The following is a 19,333-nucleotide window of genomic DNA, read 5'->3' on the forward strand; positions in this document are numbered from 1 at the left end:
GGACAGATATCACAAATAAGGTGCCCTTGTTGTCACTAGAAAAATATGATGACATGAGATATTGCAAAAGAATCAAAGGTATCTGAAGAAACACCACAATGTAGAAAAACTAGAACTTGTCTCATTCTTGAATCTCCAGCATTTTCTTCATATACGCTCTATATTTCCCCTTTTCTGGCTTGGCACTTGGCTCCCACTGTTCCTCTTATTTTGCAGTTTTCTGCCACCATCACTCATTCTGGTTTTTTTCCTTCCAACAACCCTGTCTCATGTTTTCCATTATTTGACTGCGATGAAGAGAGTGACATATACAGTGGTGTCCTGCATAACGGGCACCCCGTTTAATGATGAATCCGCATAGTGATTTTTTTTTGCAATCGTATTGCGATGTTTTAAATGGTAAAACATCGCTTTGCGATGATCGGTAAGCTGTTTCGCTTACCGATTTTTGCATAGCAATGTTTTTAGAACAGCTGATCGACGGTTCCAAAATGGCCACCGGGTTAAAAAAATGGCCGCCCGCAGTGTTTTCGCGCCCATTCCTTGCTTACCGGGCAGCAAAAATAGCAGCCGCATGGCGTTCCGCATAGCGACGAATCCATATAGCGACGATTTTTCCGGAACGGATTATCGTCGCTATGCAGGGCGCCACTGTATATGAAAACATCAGTCAGGGTTACCATGACATGCAAACTCTGCCAGTGCTCGTCAGCAGTGTGGATCACTGAACCATCTGTAATTAGTACACATTTTCCTCAGCTACTATTGGCTATAGTGTTGACTCCCAAGACACCAGAAATGTCTCCAGTTACAGAAATTATAAAACATCTAAAAGCTTTCAAGTATTTGTGCTAAATACTTGAAAGCCTTGCAGTGATCATTCAATTACTTAAGGTCATTTTGTGTTTTTGTGACATCAAGCAAGTGATAGATTTTTGTCTGCGTTTTTATTGCCTTGTTCAGTCTCTGAACTTCATCAGTGAATAACCTTTTCTTTGTGTGTCTCCAGTACAGAGCAGTATTCAGAGGTTTCAAGAGAAGTTCTTTATCTTTGCTTTAACACCTCAGCAAGTCAGAGAAATCTGCATTTCCAGGTAATGAGTTAGGTCTTAACTTCCTCACATATAACTTGGTTGATTTTTCTTTGGCAGAATTGCAGGGAAGTGGAACCTTGGAAGTAGCCCCTTTAGACATCTTGTTTTTCATATGAGGAAAGTGGTAGATGTTTGTTGGGAAACTGGCATGCTGAAAACTGAAGACAAAGTTTTTTCCCCGTGTTTTGCCATATCAGTCTTGTAAAGTAAATATATTTTTATTTGGTTACGTCAAGAGAGTAAGAAAGGGCAAAGTTTCAGAAATGACTGTGTATAAGAATATTATGAATTACATTGAGTTGCTTGTAATTTATAAGAACGGAGGGAATGACAGTTCATGATGGACCTTTATATTGCACATAAGCTGCAGATACAGTAAATAGACCTAACAGTAATGAGTTGGGAAGATTTATGAATTTGATTTTCCTGCTTCTGATACTTAATTCTTCAGCGTATGTTTGCTAGCCTGTTTGCAGGTTTGTATCTGCAACTGTGAAGATGGGTTGTATTTTTCCAAACAGCTTCCACTCCTTGCTGGAAGGACTTATATATTCAGGCGGTATCACAAAGCAGAAGTTTAGAGAGCCTGTTAAATCTTAATATTGTCTAATTTCTCCTTTTTTTGTACAACAGGGACTTCTTGCCAGGAGGGAGAAGGGATTACACTGTGCAAGTTCAGCTGAGGTGACTTAAACTTCTTTCCAATAATGTGTTAAAACGTGCCTGTTTAAATTGGAGCACATTATAACTTAACATTTATGTACACATTTAACAAGATTTTTTTTCTGCAATAGGTTATGCCTGGCAGAAACAAGCTGCCCTCAAGAAGACAATTATCCTAGTAGCTTGTGCATAAAAGTAAATGGGAAACTCTTTCCATTGCCGGTAAGATAATGAAATTTTTCAGTAGGATTTTTTCTTGAAATAAAACTTTTTGTAATCCTGAGTTTCCAGCCAAAAGTTAATCTCAAGTGTCCTGTGCCACACAGTTTTGCATCTAAATGCCCCTAAGATTAATGCAGTGACATTGAATCCCTTTAATGTTACAAAGACTATGGAAGTAAATCATTGTAATATTTGCATCTGTAGAAGTCTGTGAATGCACTACAAAAGTCAAGTGATTTATACAGCAGGACATAAGTCCTAATGGGCTCAAAACAGCTTTCTTATGACTAGATATGTATAGGATTGCAATAAAAAGGTTGCAATCTTTTGTGTTCATGCTTAAAGTAAGCTTCACTGAATGCAGTTGGCTGAGTTGGAGTAGACATGTGGGACTGGACCTTAACTCCCTTCAGGGCATATTCAGGTCAACTCTGAAGCAGTACCATTTGTCTCAGTAGACAAACTGATTGTATACTGCCTGCTGAACTCTTCTGTTAAAGTCAGTGGGACCCTTTCCATACTTAATTTTAGGTAGATGTGTCCCACTTCACTGTAACTGGCTGGCTGGCTTTGGCAGCCGTCCCCAATTAAAAAGACATGCAAATGGAAAAGAACACTATTTCCCCTTGCTTTTCAGGGGTATGCTCCACCACCCAAAAATGGGATTGAGCAAAAGAGACCTGGACGCCCTTTGAACATTACATCTTTAGTCAGGCTATCTTCTGCAGTGCCGAACCAGATCTCTATTTCATGGGCATCTGAAATTGGAAAGGTAAATGGAAAGCTCTTTGTGCTATAAAAGGTCTTTATTTAAAAGAATGCAAGCTTATGCTGGAGGGTAAGCACATAAGTACAGTGGTGCCTCGCAAGACGATTTTAATTTGTTCCGCGAAAATTGTTGTCTTGTGAAAAAATCGTCTTGTGAGGTTCCCTATGTATCGGTCTCAAAAAAAAAGTCTTGCGAAGCATCGATCTAAAAGAAAAAGTCTTGCAAAGCATGGTCATAGAAAAAATGTCTTGCGAGGCACCATAGTGATCGCAAAAACCAATCGCTTGCGGGTTTTTCATCCCGTGAGGCAATTGTCTAGCGAGGCACCGCTGTAGTGTGTTTCTGATCCCCCCCCCCGGTATTTATTTATTTTGCTCTGGTTTACAGTGTTTCGTGTCCACTGTATATAAAAATTTACTGCTCTTCATATTCAGCCTTGTTTCGGCAGCTTCTCCTTCTGATATGCTTTTTCTTGCGTCCCTTTAGAACTACTCAATGTCTGTGTATCTTGTACGGCAGCTTACTTCAGCAATGTTGCTACAGAGGCTAAAAATGAAAGGTATTCGAAACCCTGATCATTCCCGGGCACTAAGTGAGTAGAATGATTCTTGCTTTTTTATTCTTCTCTCTTTTAGTGATAAGTTTTATATATTTTTCTAGCATGCGTTCTCCAAGCAATTGGGTCGCTCCTTGTTAGAGTAGTTCCTATGGCCCTCTGTGATTAAATTGAAGGAGGCACAGAATATGAGCAAAGCCTAGAAAAAAAAATTTTTTTTAAGTGGGACTACTTCAAAATCTAATGGGATTGAAAAGTTTTCTGTTGGTTTGCTGAAGGACTTGGCAATATTTGATCACTAATCAAATGACTCACAAGTTGTTGTGGTTACAGTTTGAAAAGTGAGCCCAGGGAGTGGGGTGGGGATACAATTGCAGATTCAGTAACGGAGACTAATGTGTGCCCTTGGGCCACATACTTTTTCTTAGGCCAGTTTAACTCACACGATAATGTGGATAAAATAAGGAAGGTGGTAAAGCCAGGTATGTTAATTTCAGCTGTATTAACTGTAAAATATAAACACAGATGCCAGATGAACTTTCTTCAAATAAAGTGCTAATCTTACATCATTAAATCCTTTCTTAGTGAGTTATCTTTGTCATTAGTTCTGATGCTTTTCATACAAGGCAGACGACTGCTATGTATTCTATTAAAAAATAATTTATTGAAAGCTCAAGAATTTACTGTTGGGAAGAAGTCTTTTTAATAGTCTTAAGCCTGATGCTTCAGCTGTGGATTTTCAGTTTTGCATGCCCATTGGCAGAAGAGTCTGGACTTGTGCCAGACACTAGCTAGGTGGATAATTGTGCATGACTGTTCTTGGTGGCACTTATATGTGGCGGCTGCCATTTCTAGCACTGAGTATTCCCTCGGTTTAAACCTTTGATCTTTCACTCCTCCTGAACAGGAGAGAGGTAGCAGCTCTGTAGATTTTCAGAAGCATCACAGCCTTGATACAGTAAGTGTATTTTTGCTGGGAATCCAGTAGTAAATTTGTAAAGTTGGTCTTTTAGATACTGTAGCCTGAAAATGTTATAGTTTGTTCCATTTATTGTTTTCAATTATAGTGTTTGAAAGAACAGTGCTGTTGTAGATAGCAGTAATTCTATATTTCAAATTTCTCTCTTTTTTAAAAGTTAAAGAAAAACTCACAGCTGACCCAGATAGTGAAATCGCCACTACCAGCCTGAGGGTATCACTTATGTGTCCTGTAAGTAAAGCTGAAGAAATGCCATGGACTTAGAGGGAAATCTGAGGCGGGCAAAATATATATATAGTTGGCATACTTATAATGGAATATTTTCTTTGAGCATGTAATTCAGAGTCCACAAAAATAGAAAGGGTTATTAAGAAGGTACTGCATCTCATGTTGAAGAAATTAGAAACTGCATATGATGTTTAGTGTAACAAGCTGCTGAGCAAAACTTTCAGGTGGAGGATGTCAGAGCCCTGTACTAGGCACACTTTACATGTAGAATGTCTGTGTTGCATGCTGTGACATCTCTTCTTGAAGGTGGATTTGAATACAGGGCTTGAAATAACTCTTGGAGATCCTGGAAGCTGCTTCTAGTCAGAATACAGAGTACTCAGTTGAGTGAATCAGTGTTAATGCAGCTTTTGTTCATAATCCTATCCTATTGATTTGCATGGCAGCAGCTCTCAGATGTTGTGAACGGTAGCCTCTGTGCAGCAAGAAAGGACATTGAGTATGTAAATCAAGATAATATATTAAGGCACTTAGAAGGCCTGTAAAGTATGCAGGCACCTCTTCTCCACATAGTTTTACAGTGCAGTCTGTGTTAATGTGGTTTTCCAATGCAATACCAGTCCTTCTAAGCAGGAAGTTCTATGACTGCAACCTTTCTTATCTGGAGTCTCATGGAAGGCAATCTTTAATTACCAGGCAGGAATGCTGCAACTTGGATGGGACTGGATGAAGGAAGCATTTGCAGCTTCTCTAAGAGGCCTTCCCTCTTACAGGCCAACGTCGTAGATTGCTGGGTGTGGTGACCTCTGCTTCTTCTGAGCAAGGCATTGTCTTGTCCTTTTAAAACAAAGTCATCTTGTTCCTTTCTCTGCCCCCCCCCCTTTCCTGCTCCCCTGTCTGTCCTTTTTTACCTGACCTGGTCTATAGCTGGGGAAAATGAGGCTGACAATTCCATGCCGTGCCGGTACTTGTACCCATCTGCAGTGTTTCGATGCTGCTCTCTATCTACAAATGAATGAAAAGAAGCCCACCTGGATCTGTCCTGTGTGTGACAAGAAAGCTGCTTATGAGAGTCTCATCTTAGATGGGTAAGAAAACAAGACAATGGTTTCCTTTGGGAGAATAACTACACTCCTAAAACTGTAAGAGCAGCTGCAGTATTTAGTGAATTCATAGCAGTATCTGTATAAGGAAGAAGCAATTTGTAAAAATTTTTGGGGTGCATTTAGCAACTCAGAGCCACAATGGATTCATCTTAAGTCCACACTTGAAATCTGTTAGGTAGTTTGAATCTAGGATCTTGTATCCTACAACACATTCTGTCTTTGTCAGCCATGGTTAAGTGATCACCGTCATTACATCTGGCTAGGTCTAAAGTGTCGTTGGCAACAGGCTTATAATATTTTAAACTACCAGTTGGCTTCTAAGGTTTTAGACTGCATTGAATAATTTTTAGTCCATATGAAAATCTGTGGTTGGCTGTAAGAGACTGTAAGGTGTGATGACATGTAGTTAACTGATGGTGTTGAGCTTGCTCCTGTTAAGAAAGTAATTCCACGGGCAAATTAACTACATATTGTCAGATGATCCCAATTTAGATATAACCACATAGAAGGTGGAGCTTTTCATGGTACTTTTAAAATGTAGTGTTTGCCTCCTGAATATTTTTAAAATATTATTTAGCATTGCTTGTGACACCCAGATATAAAATGTCAGTGTTAAAGATCTAAAAGAAGACGTTAATGAAATCTATTCAAAATTCCTTTCAATGTGGTTGGCTTTCCCCTGATAAAATAAACATTAGGACAGACTCTGTGTGTACTGGACTAAAGATACTCCAGAATCCATCATTAATGCCCAACCAGAGGATGAGTGTCAGTAGGTTATAATGCTAGCAACATCTCATGAGGAAAATAGTTTGTGGACTAAAAAGAGGAGGATGCTCTAACTCCTTTGGAAGGGAAACATCTTTCAAAAGCATTATGAGAACAATTATTGGAAACAAACTGGTAGATGCAATGCTGTTTTACAGGCTCTTTATGGAAATTCTAAATGAATGTTCAGATGTGGACGAGATTAAATTCCAGGAGGATGGTTCGTGGTGCCCTATGAGGCCAAAGAAGGAGGCTCTGAAGGTGGTTGGCCCACAGTGTGCCAAAATGGAAAGTAAGTCCTTTGGGGCTGAGGTTGTGAACCTCTTTTGGGGGTTGGTGTGGAAGGATATCCAGGCAAGGATTGTACTCCTTATACTTGCTGAAAAGACAGTCATGTAAGACTAGAAAGAGGCAACCTTTCCCCCTCAAGCAGGCTGGTCTCAGTTCCTTCCTGAGCCTGTTTCATTGCTGAATGCAATATTTCATCTCCCAGGGGTAAACGCTGTCAGGCCCATTATTTCCAATCTTCTTTTCCTCTTCCTGTTGTTGCCTGCTATCACGTTCTTCTGACCTAACGCAATCCTGTGAATTGACAGCCTCAAAAAAGTCCTATCATTAACAGCTTTATTCCAGTCTTATGAGCTAAAAGGTGTGATTTTTTAAAAGTCAATCCATCTCATCTTAGGTCTTCTTTTCCTACTACTTTCAGTTTTTCACAGCATTATTGGCTTTTCTAGTGAGTTATGTCGTACTAGATGTGCCCGAAGTACGATAGCCTCAATGTAGTTTCTTTTGCTTCCAATGAAAAGTTCAGACTTGCTTTGATATACACCCCACTTAACTGTATATACTCGAGTATAAGCCTGGTTTTTCTGCACAATTTTTTTTTTGCTGAAAAAGCACCCCCTCAGTTTATACTCAAAGTCAGTGTCAAAATTACATGTTCTCCCCTGCAGTGCGGGTGTTCTGTGGTCTCCCCCGCTCATCTGCAGGTGCCTGCAGCCTCTGTGGGTGGTCCAATGACCCGGGTTAAGTACACTGCATTTCCGCTTCCAGGACACTCCCACCCTCCTCCTGCATATTCTATGTACCCACCTTCCTCCTCCATCCTCCGTCTCCCTCCATCTTGTTACGCAGCAGTAGATAAGTGCAGCATCCGGTATGAGTCCTCCCTCCGCAGGCAGTGAAGTGTGTCTTGCAGCTCAGAAGGACAGTATCTTCAAAAGCATTTAACGTACTGATGCCTCAATTAATGTATATTGGTATCTATTTTTATTTTTGAAATTTACCAGTAGCTGCTGTATTTTCCACCCTCGGCTTATACTCGAGTCAATAGGTTTTCCTAGTTTTTGTGGTAAAATTCGGTTCCTCAGCTTATATTCGGGTCAGCTTATACTCGAATATATATGATGCTCGTTTTTCTGGGGAAAAATAAGTTTTTCTGTTTGTATCTGAAAACTCCCTTTTACACCAGACTTCAATTAAATTATTTTTTTTCCTGTCAGCTTTTTTTATTGCCCAGCTTTCACATCCTTCTGTAGTAATTGCAATACTATAGTATGTGTGATCTTGGCCTTGGTCTCCAGAAACACATCCACTTCTCTTGTTCCTTTGTAGTTGTCCTTCCAAGTTACATAATTATGATTTCTGGGCCACAGTCTCTATTTTGATTAAAGTTTGAAGTGTGGTACAGAAAATTTTCAACCATTTTGGCCAATGTTACAGAATTTTTCTGTAGTCTTGCTTTTGTACTTCCTTCTTTAACCTTCCTCAGTAGTCATTTCAAGCTATCGTTGGTTTCTGCTGGTAATATCATGTCGTATGTATATTTGGCTATAGGAAACTCACTTGGTGCCCCATTTCATTTTATTAGTTGTCTTTTTGTTTTTTGTTTTTTTAAATGGACATAGGTCTTTGCTTGCTGGCATAGGGAGGGGACTAGCTTGAAAATGTCCTCTCACATGTCTTCACTTGGCATGTCTGATGGCGATGGGATGAAGAGGAGAGCCTCCCACGTAGATATTAAAATCCAAGGAGGCTCATATGAGGAGATAAAATCCTTAAGATAGCCTCGACTCTAGTCATCTAGGACTTTTTAGGAGAACACTTTGAACTGAGTCCATAAAGAGACCGGTAGCAGGTTAAACTGTTGTAGCGAGTAATGTTGGTTTTCCCCGTTTAGGAGCCTGGCCACAACGTCTTGGGCCCCCTTGGGCGATTTCTGAACACTTTCTAAAAGCAGCCCCGATGGTACAGAATTTTACAGGAATGCAGACAGGAGGTTGCTAAGGGATATGTCACTGTGGCCAGAGCAGACATCTTCAAGAATGAGCAGCACTGGTGCGTTTCTTTTAATTACGCGCATGTCCTCTTGGCTGCCACCCAAACTTGGGAATCCAGGAATTCATCCAGACTCTGAATCCGAGCCTTCAAGAGAAGCCTAAGCCCCTTTTGAGCACAGGTTGAGCCCCTGTTCCCTGATCTACCTGTCCAGAAGCACCTATGCCTTACCTGGATGGAAGCATCTGTTTGTTTATTCTTGTCAAGCCTATTACTGATACTGGAAATCCTTTCAGAGCTGAAACAGTTTCCCTGGATTTAAAATGAAAGGAAAAATAAAACTTAAGTGTCATCAGCCATATTAGTGGTACTGAATCCCAGCCCTGGTGCAGAAGAAACGGGGCATCTTGTTAGCTCCAGTCTAGCCAAGGAGACCTTGGTTCTTGGAGACCGTCTGCCTAATACCAGGAGTTGCATATAGTCCCTTTGCAGCCAAACTGAAGCAGAGACCAATTTGTTACTTTGCCCAACGATGACTACATCTTGATGAAATGAAAATATAATGGAAGAACTTATTGTAAACACCCTGCTCTGTGCCAGAAAACAATCCATTTTACACATCCAGGAAGCTAATGGAAAAAAAAACCTTTGCTAGATGGCATAAAAGAAAGCAGGCCTGCAGAGAGTGTTCAGGCATCACATACTATGGAGATACATATTGGCTCTCATCTGTTCTCTCTCTAAAGCAGAAATGAGGTCATTTTAGCATACACCTGCATGTTTGAAAATTGTTTCATGGAACCTCCCTGATGGACCCTCCAGTTCCCTTCATGGAGACTGCACACATTACTGCAGGCTTTGCTAAAGCCTCTCTCAATATTTTTCCCCTCCTGGTCACTCTCTTTCTTAACGGCAGGAACAGTTAGAATAGATACTCAGCGCTCATCCATGTTCAGACAGTGTGTACCCTTCTCTTGTGCCTTGGCAGGGGCAGGGCAGGGAGGAGGATTTTTGAACTTTCACCATTGCTAGGTTATTAAAGCACTGCTGCAGCGCAGTTGAACAAACGCTTCTCAGTTCTGCTTCCGTCCCATTCCAGCACAGATGCATCTGTCAGCAAACACTCCAATCTGTGATAGCAGCTAGGTTGGCAACGTGACAGATATGTTTAGAAGCCCTCCTCGTTAAGACGTCTGTTCCTCTGCAGACATGGCAGCTGAGAGGAGATTGTTATAAAGCACATTCCCTCTCATATGGCTCAACAACTCTTCTCATCCAAGCTCTCATACATTGTCCACGCTCCTACTGAGAAAAGAACACTAGTCCACAACTATAAAGGTTTGCTCTTGTTAATGTATATTAGGCACCCAGTCCCCATCCTTGCAACCAGTGGCTGTTGTCTGCTCTTAAACCTTTTAATGAACTCTAGGTGCATACTTTTGTACCATACTCCACAGAGATGAAACATAACATACACACCAAAGAGTCTTCACTTTCTGTCTTAGCTATTCTCTGGATAACTGTGGAGTTGCGTGTCTTACTATAAAAGCATGTCTGTAGTGTTGAAATTGGGTGAGAGTTACTCCAGCAAAATAGAAAGAATAAAATGACCCCCAGATACCCTGTATATGGCAACAAGAAACGTATGTAGTGTTTTTTTTTCTTCCTGCATCACTCCAGCCAGTGGTAAAGCACTGGGGTGCTCTTCATAAAGGAAAGTACTACTAGGCTGAACTAGGAGGAATTGTCCATTTACAGTCTTCCCCCTTTCATAGGCAACAAGGAGTTCTCTGGGGGTCCTCATTAGGAGTTCTGAAGAAGGACCAGAATTAAAAACGGATTTACAGGTCGTAAAGAGCAATGCTACTGGGTTGCAGATTCTCTCTCTCTCTTTTTTTTTAATTTATACCCCACCTATCTGGTAGGTGAGGACCACTCTAGGCGGCTAACAACAATAAAATACAATAACAATATAAATAATCAATTCTAATTAGTAAAAACACTACAATACATTATATAGAGTGCAAAACAGAAACAGTAAAGAGGGAAGAAGGAGGTCAAGAGGAATATGATGGAAAGGCCTGCCCAAACATCCATGTCTTCAATTGTTTCTTAAAGATACCCAGCGAGGGAGACCCGCGAATCTCAGGAGGGAGATTGTTCCAGAGGCGAGGAGCCACCGCCGAGAAGGCCCGATTTCTTGTCTTCTCCTTCCGGGCCTCCCTCGGCGTTAGGCTCCTCAACCTCACCTCCTGGCTCTTTCTGGTGCCTTTGGTGATCATATAGGTCACTGGTTCTTAACCTTGGGTTACTCAGGAGTTTTGGACTGCAACTCCCAGAGGCCTTCACCACCAACTGTGCTGGCTGGGGTTTCTGGGAGTTGCAGTTCAAAAACATCCGAGTAACAAAGGTTAAGAACCACTGATATAGGTGACAGTAGTTGACATGAAAAAATACACACGTATGTAAGAGTTATGTTCTTGTTTTTAAAGTTTGTTCTGAATTCTTCAGCTTGCCAAAGCAGAGCACAGTGTAGGGATGAATATTTTAATACGTACTCTAGTTGAAAGCTCCAGTGGGCCTTTCCTGTCACTCTACCTATTAGCTTTAGGCTCTTGGCTGTCATTGTAATTGGTAAACTTTGTGTTAGTCTTCCAGACAGGGGACTTTATTTCTTCCTGGTCATCCTTGAATCTGATTAAATTAGGCCCCGATTGAATAGAGGCTGTGGACTTTCAGTGTCCCTTTTGACACTTTGTCTGCTGCCCTGTATAATGCAGAAGAAATAGTGATTTAGGTCCACAGCTTCTGCCTTGCTGCTTGATGCTATGTTTTAAATGATCAGGTCTCTGTATAGCTTATAATATTCTGAAAAAAAAACAGGACAACAACTTTTATTCAAAAATTGTTTGTTCACTAGGCTGCCATAAAGAATAAAAACATTAAGCCTAATTCCACTGTTAAATCTACCCAGAGTAGACCCTTTGAAAGAAGTGAAACTTGCATGGAAATTCTCATCCATTTCAACAGTCTGCTGTAACTTGGACTGTTGCTGAATTTGTTTGTTTGTTTGTTTGTTTGTTTATTTATTTATTTATTTATTTATTTATTTATTTATTTATTTATTTATTTATTTATTTATTTATTTATTTATTTATTTATTTATTTATTTGATTTATACCCCGCCTATCTGGACCGATAGCTTTGAATGTCCTATTTGCAGTATTGTAGATTTCAGTAGAAATAAGTTGGGTGCCTAGCCATCCCTAGAGCAGTGCACCACCCTCTTCTCTAGTTCACAATTTGCCATAGCTGTCTTTATCGACTGTGCTCTTTCCAGGCTCTAGCGTGGTCACCAAACCATGCTCCACACCCATCAGTGAGGTCAGCAAGAAGAAAGTTGATGTCATTGACCTTACCGTGGAGAGTTCGTCTGATGAAGAGGAAGATGCTCCTCCCAAAAGGAAATGCATTTATATGTCTGACACACAAGCAAGTCCGACCAAAGGGTTTGTCGATCTCCTAATATTATGATGTTCTCTGTCGAAGCTCATGGATGAATCTGAATGTCAGGGCTTTATTTCTTCAAGTTGGTAACTTGAAGCACCTAGCCTAGAGCTATGTGAAGTCCTTCTAGTAGAAGATCTACCTCTGAATGCAAGTTGCTGAGTTACAGTAGCCAATCTTGTTGCCTTCATGCCTTGCTCCCTGAGCTTTGCAGGGCAGGTGGTTGGCATTTCTGGGATGTCCTCCTGTGTGGCTGCTCTGGGAAACAAGATTGGAAAAGCCCCAGTAGAACTGTTTCTATGTTGATAAGAGTAGGGCCCTTTTCGGTGGCGGACAGTCAGACAATTTCTTGCATAAGAATAGGGTTGTGCTTGGATTCAGCCTTTCCTTTGTACCCCAGATTTACAGCTGATTCCATGAAGGAAAGAAATTTCTGTCCTAGGTCTAAATGCTCCTGGGGGAGTGGTTCCCAACCATGGGTATCCCTGGTATTTGTGGACTGGGACTCCCAGAAACCTTGGCCAGCACAACCAGCGGTGAAGGCTTCTGGGAATTGCAGTTCAAGAACTCTTGGGTTACCCAAGATTGGGAGGCACTGCTCCATGGAGAATGATGCTGAATATTAGGAAGATTTGCTAAATTTACCTCTGGACAATGGAGAACTTCCTGCCATCTTTCTGCTGCTTGCCACTTTCTGTGTGAAATGTAGGTGGGAGGAAGGTGTAAAATTCTCCCTAGGTGTGGCATTCATATTTTCACTAGGGCATGTTTATTGGGTCTGTGGCATGAGGTTTGTCCATCTCATCAGTGCTGCACCCCCAGCGGCTTTTGCTGTGTGGTGATGATGTGTTAAATCTCTAGTGCTGGCTTCTGTCAGTGTGCTAGCACAGTGGTTCTTAACCTTGGGTTACTCAGGTGTTTTTGAACTGCAACTCCCAGAAACCCCAGCCAGCACAGCTGGTGGTGAAGGCTTCTGGGACTTGCAGTCCAAAAACACCTGAGTAACCCAAGGTTAAGGACCACTGTGCTAGCATAAGCGATGGCTTAAGTTTCAGCTGCTTTTGAAAGTCAGTGTGCACGAAGGGTTTTAGACAAGCTGGGGATGTGTTATCGGCTGTTAAGTGATTGGATTCTGTTTTAGCTATAGTGTGTATGGGTGGGGTTATTTTGTAAGCCGTTAGGAGGTGCTTTATATATTAGCAAAATAGAAATCCAGATTTTTAAGAATGCAAGAGAGAAGAGATTCTAGGGACTCGTTACGGAAGCACTGTGGTTCTCCTTCCAGGCCACTGTTGGATCCCTTCTAGCTTTTTACTGGTGTCGCCTCTCCTCCCCCGACAGGGTGCTGATGTTTCAGCCATCTACTGTACGTGTTCCTGGTGTGAGCACAGTGGATCCTACTGCTATTCCACCATCATTATCGGACTTCCCTGTACCATTCCATCATCCGCCAATATCAAGTATTTCATCGGACTTGCCGGGTAGGTAAACGTGACTGTTCACCCTGCCCCCAAATTGTATTAATTAATTAATTATTTATTTAATTTATATGATGCCCACACTACCCAAAGGTCTCTGGGTGGCTTACAACAATTTAAATGCAATAAAAAGCTAAAACAATTAAAATTTAAAAATAACAGTGTTCTAAAAATTGCCATCAGGACCCACCGTTGATATTATTTCATTTAAAAGCCTTCTGAAGCAGGAAGGTTTTTGACCTGGCACAGAATCTCCCTCGGGGGGGGGGAACGTTCCATAGTCTGGGGGCAGCTGCCGAAAAGGCTCTTTGCAAGCCATCCCTCTTACCTCCTTGAGGGATGGCTCTTTCAGGAAGGCCCCATAGTAATCAGGGCAAATGTAAGATAGGAAGCAGAGAGATTTCTGTTGGGGAAAGGTCTGGAGGCTCGGCTTCAATTCTCCTTCTCCGCTGATGCAGTCTACAGTATGTGTGGGTGCCTTTTTTCTTGTATAGGTCAGACTTTGAATTCTAACATTCTTAAATGTACAGTGAGATACCTCAACGTTCAGGGGGAAAAAAATCTGTCAAGCACAACAACTAGGGTTCTGTTTTAAAAATACGTACAGCCTGTTCTATACTCGACTGCATTCTCAAGACACAAGACTTTTACTGATTGCTTAGTTAAGTGCATTCTTGTGCCCCGAAGGCACACATTGCTAATGGTATTTCAGCTGACCATAGTTCAGAAACAACTGTAGTTCTGTGTAGAGTATATAAGCATGGTCCAGCAAGAGAATGCTGAAATGTAGAAAGCTGCTGTTGAAGGTTCTGGCTATTTTTTTCCATTCCTTCTTCCCCTGCCAAGCATTCCTCATTTTCTCTAGCATCAATCATTGCCTATTGAGTATGCTCAAGTCTTCTGGGTAATGGGCCAGTCACACTTGTGCAATTAAGTCCCAGTTCCATTCAGTTCTTGGATTTCTCCAGTGATACACATAGCTAGCTCTCATTTCTGAGAATACTTAGAAAAAGAAGTTGCTTTGTGCTTGCTGAGAGTTCCTTTTCTATTAGGCTGCTTGACCTCTCCTAGGCCATGAAGCCTACCACCCCAGCCTTTCTCCAGGAAATCACAACTCAAGTGTCAGACTGTCAGGAACTCTCTGAAGGGAGAGCCTGGGTTTTGGTGTCCAGGAGAAAATGCAGGACACTTGCCTTCTTGGGATCCCTTTCACAGTAAGGAAGCCACTGAGGACCACAAAATGTAGTGGAGTCTTTAATTGCTGAAAATGTCTGTTGCTGATAAAATTATATACAGGGGCAATTTTAGGAAATTAAAGACTCCCCCCCCCCCCAATTAAAGACTTGAACCGCTTCCCCATGATGAATTGTAAATGTTTAGTTTCTGAAAAATTGCCTTGGCTGGACACATCTTTAGCCTTGCATAGCATAAAGTCGCAGGATTTTTGCCATTATGTACCCGAAAATGATTTACAGAATTCAGCAAGTGTTCTTAACTCTGTTGATCTCTTCCATTGTCCTTTGGAATTTGGGTACATCTTATTCCCTGCTTGAGAACTGGGAGATGTATCTGGTTGAGACAGATTTATTGATTCAAAGATTGCTGAGTGGGGATTTGTGAGGCCCACCCTAGACAGACACGGTCACCTGAGAAGTGGCAGTATTACTCACCATTAATTTTGCTGGCTAGAGCTGATGGAAGCTGGAGTTCAGTGGCTGGAAGGTTACACTTGGCCCACTGCTACAGTGGACTTGATCCGTTGATGTTGCCTTTAATGAAATAGCATCTGTTCTCTAAAAGCAGCACGTATCCCTTCTTTCTAGGTTTGGATTTTCTTTCTTTAATCCCAGTTGATCCACAGGTAAGTATCTTGTCTGCATGTAATCCACTTTTATTACTAACATCCTTTACAAACACAAATTACACTGGGAAAAAAAGTTGAAAATCTGTAAAGAACATCAGGAAAGCTGAGTTTATGTAGGATTAAAATAACTTGCCCGGGCTTCAGCATACGATATCCATGTCTAAACTTCTCGCTGAAACTTGCAAGAATCATGTGTGTTAGAAATGATAGAAGCATTGGAAAGGGTTTCTTAATTGGAGGAATGCCTGATTCATTTGTAGCCCACCCCAGTTCATAAGGTTGTTCGCTGAGGGACTTCTGGTAAGATAACATCTATAATGCCCCACTGTTACTTCTTCTGAGACTTTTAAGGGCGTTGTGTCGTATCCACCTAGCCAAAAACTGAAGTTATCTTTTGGAACAATGGCTCCTGGGAGGCCTTGAGAGTTGTAACGTCTCCAAGTTCTGCATATTGCTCAAATTTTAGCAGAAGCTAGGGATGTGGTGGTGCTGCAGGTTAAACTGCAGAAGCCTCTGTGTTGCAAGGTCAGAAGACCAGCCGTCGTAAGATTGATTCCACACGATGGAGTGAGCTCCCGTCGCTTGTCCCAGCTCCTGCCAACCTAGCTGTTCGAAAGCATGCAGAATGCGAGTAGATAAATAGGTACCACCTCGGTGGGAAGGTCACGGCATTCTGTGTCTAGTCGTGCTGGCCACTTGACCGCGAAAGATTGTCTTTGGACAAATGCTGGCTCCATGGGCTGGAAAAGATGAGCACTGCCCCCTAGAGTCGAACATGAGTGGACAAATTGTCAAGGGGAACCTTTACCTTTACCTTAGGTCGTTTGTTTGCAGGGGTAGCCTAGGTGCTTGTGCTTTTCTTTCTTTTTTTCTTGTGCATCTAGTCTCTTTGCCTTATCTGCACCATTGTTTGTTTCAAGCAGTACTGTCCTCCTATGTTTTTGGATAGTCTCACCTCGACATTGCCAACAAGCACCACCCCCGGCAACATCATTACCTCCACCAGCCACCTCGAGAGCAGCACTCGCGTTAGTTCCTCGGGCCGGAGCGAGACGGCGGTTATCACCAGCAGCGGGAGCAACATTCCTGACATCATCTCCTTAGACTAAAAAAAAAAAGGCCAAATTTGGCCAGTCTGGAAACAATGCAGAGCTACTCTTCACGTGCTTAAATCCATGGACCATCCGCCACTTAGACTTAATTTTGGGTATTTATTGAAGGAGAAGCAGCTTTCGATTTGGTTACCCCTCTATGTCTGGCTTGACATGACTGCTGCAAGGGGAAGCAAACTGACTGGAAGGATTGTAATTTTTTTTAAAAAATGATTTTACTGCAGGCATCTTGTGTGTTTTTTCTTCTCTGTTTGGAATAAGTGATTTGTTTTGGAACAGTTCCTCCCTTCAGACTTGTTATGAAGAAAACTGAAACAGCTTTCCTACGTGGATTCTGGGATAGATTCCATACGGGAATTTTGTTCTATTTAGCAATAATGTAAACCCACCCAATTTTTAAAAAGAAATAAAAAGCACTTAGTCCATAATGTGACAGGAGCCTGTGTTTATCCCAGGTGTAAGGACAAGAGGAAGGATGCGCATTTGCTTGGATTTTGGAACTTTCACTGGGCCTGGAATAAATCTTCAGCAGAGGCTGAAACTCTTGTGAAGTTAACTGTTGCTTAAACTTCATGTTTGCCTCTCCTTTTCCTCTCCAGTCGCATCATCTTTTCCACAAATATGGAATATTTTTTTGCGTTAGAAGTTCATGCTGCTCCAAGGCTGTTCAGTTTCAAGTGCATAGAAGCACAAGAAGTTTTTTGGGGGTGGGGGAAGAATGCTATGCAAACTCAGCTTTGTGTATCTGATACATGTTCAGAAAAATGTGAATGCGAAGCCTAGTAATTAGCTTTTCAGGAAAGGATTATGCATCTCTTTGGAGGAAGGAAATGGCCTGCAAAACGACCCGAGATTCAGATTGGAACGTGGTCTTAAGTTTCTGCTTATTTCACATTTATGCCACATTTTGTATCTGCAGAAATTTTGCACCCATTATGAGTTAGAATCTGTTAAAACTGTACAATTTGTATTGCTTTGGCAATGGCTCTTAGGCAGATATATCCACATTTCCCCTAAACAAGCTATGACAAGGACATATTTGATTGCTTGACGTAAGGTAGGATCTCACACTTGTGTCTTAGTTAATTTTGGGTTGGGCAAGCTACCACTGAATAGGCTAATGTCTATTAGCCTTCAGCACCACAGGTGGCCTTCACTCTGATCTGGCGAGTCCTGATTCAGCCGAGGCCATTGTAAATCGGGATGGGTGGGGTTCATACACACAATTTTTCATCAGGGCATGACTCTTGAGCACCCCACAAAAAGGAACTGTCTGGAATGTAACTTCATCTGTAGTATTCCTGCCAATGTTGCCCTAGACTTGTCATGCTATGACTCCCCTAGTTGGGAGAAACATTTGTGAATGGTTTGTTTTGTTTTTGTTTGTTTGTTTGTTTTGTTAACTGTTTCGCACAGTTAGATTCGAGCAAATTTGCTGAATTGATGCAGTGTCAAAAAGGTATTTCTGGAAGGTTTTTAAAAGCAGAAGCAACATTATCTTTGGAGGAACTACAGGTTTCATGTGGTTAGAACAGACTATAAAGGCCATGCAGTGGGGGTGTTGTCCAATTCTGCCTTAGGGGGCCTTTAAACCTTCCAGTTTAAAGCCTCCAGTACCTTCCTGTAGTTAAACTAACACATTCAAATAGTGTATTAAGGGTCTGAAAAGCTAGATCCCTCCTGCTGAAATGCAACATGAGCCATAACATTGAAAGACTCTGTGCTGCTGCATATGTTGCTCTCTGCATCACTGATCCTCCCTGTTCTGAAAATTATAGTAACTCATTTTTATTTTTTTCCAGTTGTGTTCCTGAACTGCAGTTTCACTGCAGTATAGATCTTTTGTTACTAGAGCTAAGTCTTAATGCTTATTAACTATGTGGCTTGTCTACATAAAAAAAACACTTAAATAACTACAGATAGTTATCTTCTTCATTCTGTCCTTTTTTTCTACTCACCATCCTAAACCAATAAGCATCTCATATGACTGGTTTTGCAGTGAATCCATTCTCCCTGTGTTTGCTAATTTTGTACCAATTAAAGTTATCTGGAATCTTTGACCCTGCTTCTTGCTAATTTGGCATTCTTTCAGTGTTTGTGACATTGATTCTTCCCCACGACTGTCTAGCCACTTAATGGGCTGTGTTGTAGTGGCAGATGCCCGGAAGTGAGAAGATTCATGTGGTGTTATGGCTTAATGGAAACCTATCTTACCTCTCTTCAGAGCAAAAATACACCTTTGGAAAACTGAGTCAAATTTTAAGTCATAATAGAAGTCAGCACTACAGAATGTTGATTCAACTCTTACAAGCGTATATTTTGCAGGTGTACAGTGGTGCCTCGCTTAGCGATTGCTTCGTTTAATGAAGAATTCACTTAACGATGTATTTCTTGGAGGAATTTTCCTCATCGTTTAACGATGTTCTCTATGGGGGATTTTCACTTAACGATGTCCGTTTTCGCTCATTTTTAAGTGTCTTAAAATGTTTGAAACCTGTTTTAAATGCTTGGAATCGGTAGTCCACCTTGTGAAACATGTGCAAACTTAATTTGGCTCTGTTCTGAGTCTTCGTTAATTTTTGGTGATTTTTTGTTTTTCCCCTTTAAATGCATTGAAATCAATGGATTTAAAGGGGAAAAACAAAAAATCACCAAAAATTAACCAAGACTCAGAACAGAGCCAAAATAAGTTTGCACATGTTTCACA

At 41.3% G+C, this 19,333-nt stretch overlaps 1 protein-coding gene across 8 annotated transcripts in view; it reads left to right on the forward strand.

Annotated features, from left to right (window-relative positions):
• PIAS2 (protein inhibitor of activated STAT 2) overlaps positions 1-18,691 on the forward strand; it is a 43,249-nt gene extending 24,558 nt beyond the window's left edge. For 5 of the 8 annotated variants that reach the window (XM_072992966.2, XM_072992969.2, XM_072992968.2 and 2 more), the window contains 12 exons: positions 1,010-1,094; positions 1,728-1,778; positions 1,889-1,979; positions 2,617-2,751; positions 3,235-3,340; positions 4,441-4,514; positions 5,439-5,599; positions 6,544-6,677; positions 12,006-12,174; positions 13,514-13,653; positions 15,474-15,511; positions 16,435-18,691. In XM_072992966.2, coding sequence (XP_072849067.1) covers positions 1,010-1,094; positions 1,728-1,778; positions 1,889-1,979; positions 2,617-2,751; positions 3,235-3,340; positions 4,441-4,514; positions 5,439-5,599; positions 6,544-6,677; positions 12,006-12,174; positions 13,514-13,653; positions 15,474-15,511; positions 16,435-16,623 — 1,373 coding nt within the window. In that variant the 3' untranslated portion in view covers positions 16,624-18,691. The remainder of the gene's footprint in view (positions 1-1,009; positions 1,095-1,727; positions 1,779-1,888; positions 1,980-2,616; positions 2,752-3,234; positions 3,341-4,440; positions 4,515-5,438; positions 5,600-6,543; positions 6,678-12,005; positions 12,175-13,513; positions 13,654-15,473; positions 15,512-16,434) is intronic. The other 3 variants (XM_078384155.1, XM_078384153.1, XM_078384152.1) reach the window with 2 other exon arrangements.
• Positions 18,692-19,333: the final 642 nt, after the last annotated feature.

This window comes from Pogona vitticeps, chromosome 2 (genome assembly GCF_051106095.1).
Source record: "Pogona vitticeps strain Pit_001003342236 chromosome 2, PviZW2.1, whole genome shotgun sequence".
Lineage (NCBI taxonomy): Eukaryota > Metazoa > Chordata > Lepidosauria > Squamata > Agamidae > Pogona > Pogona vitticeps.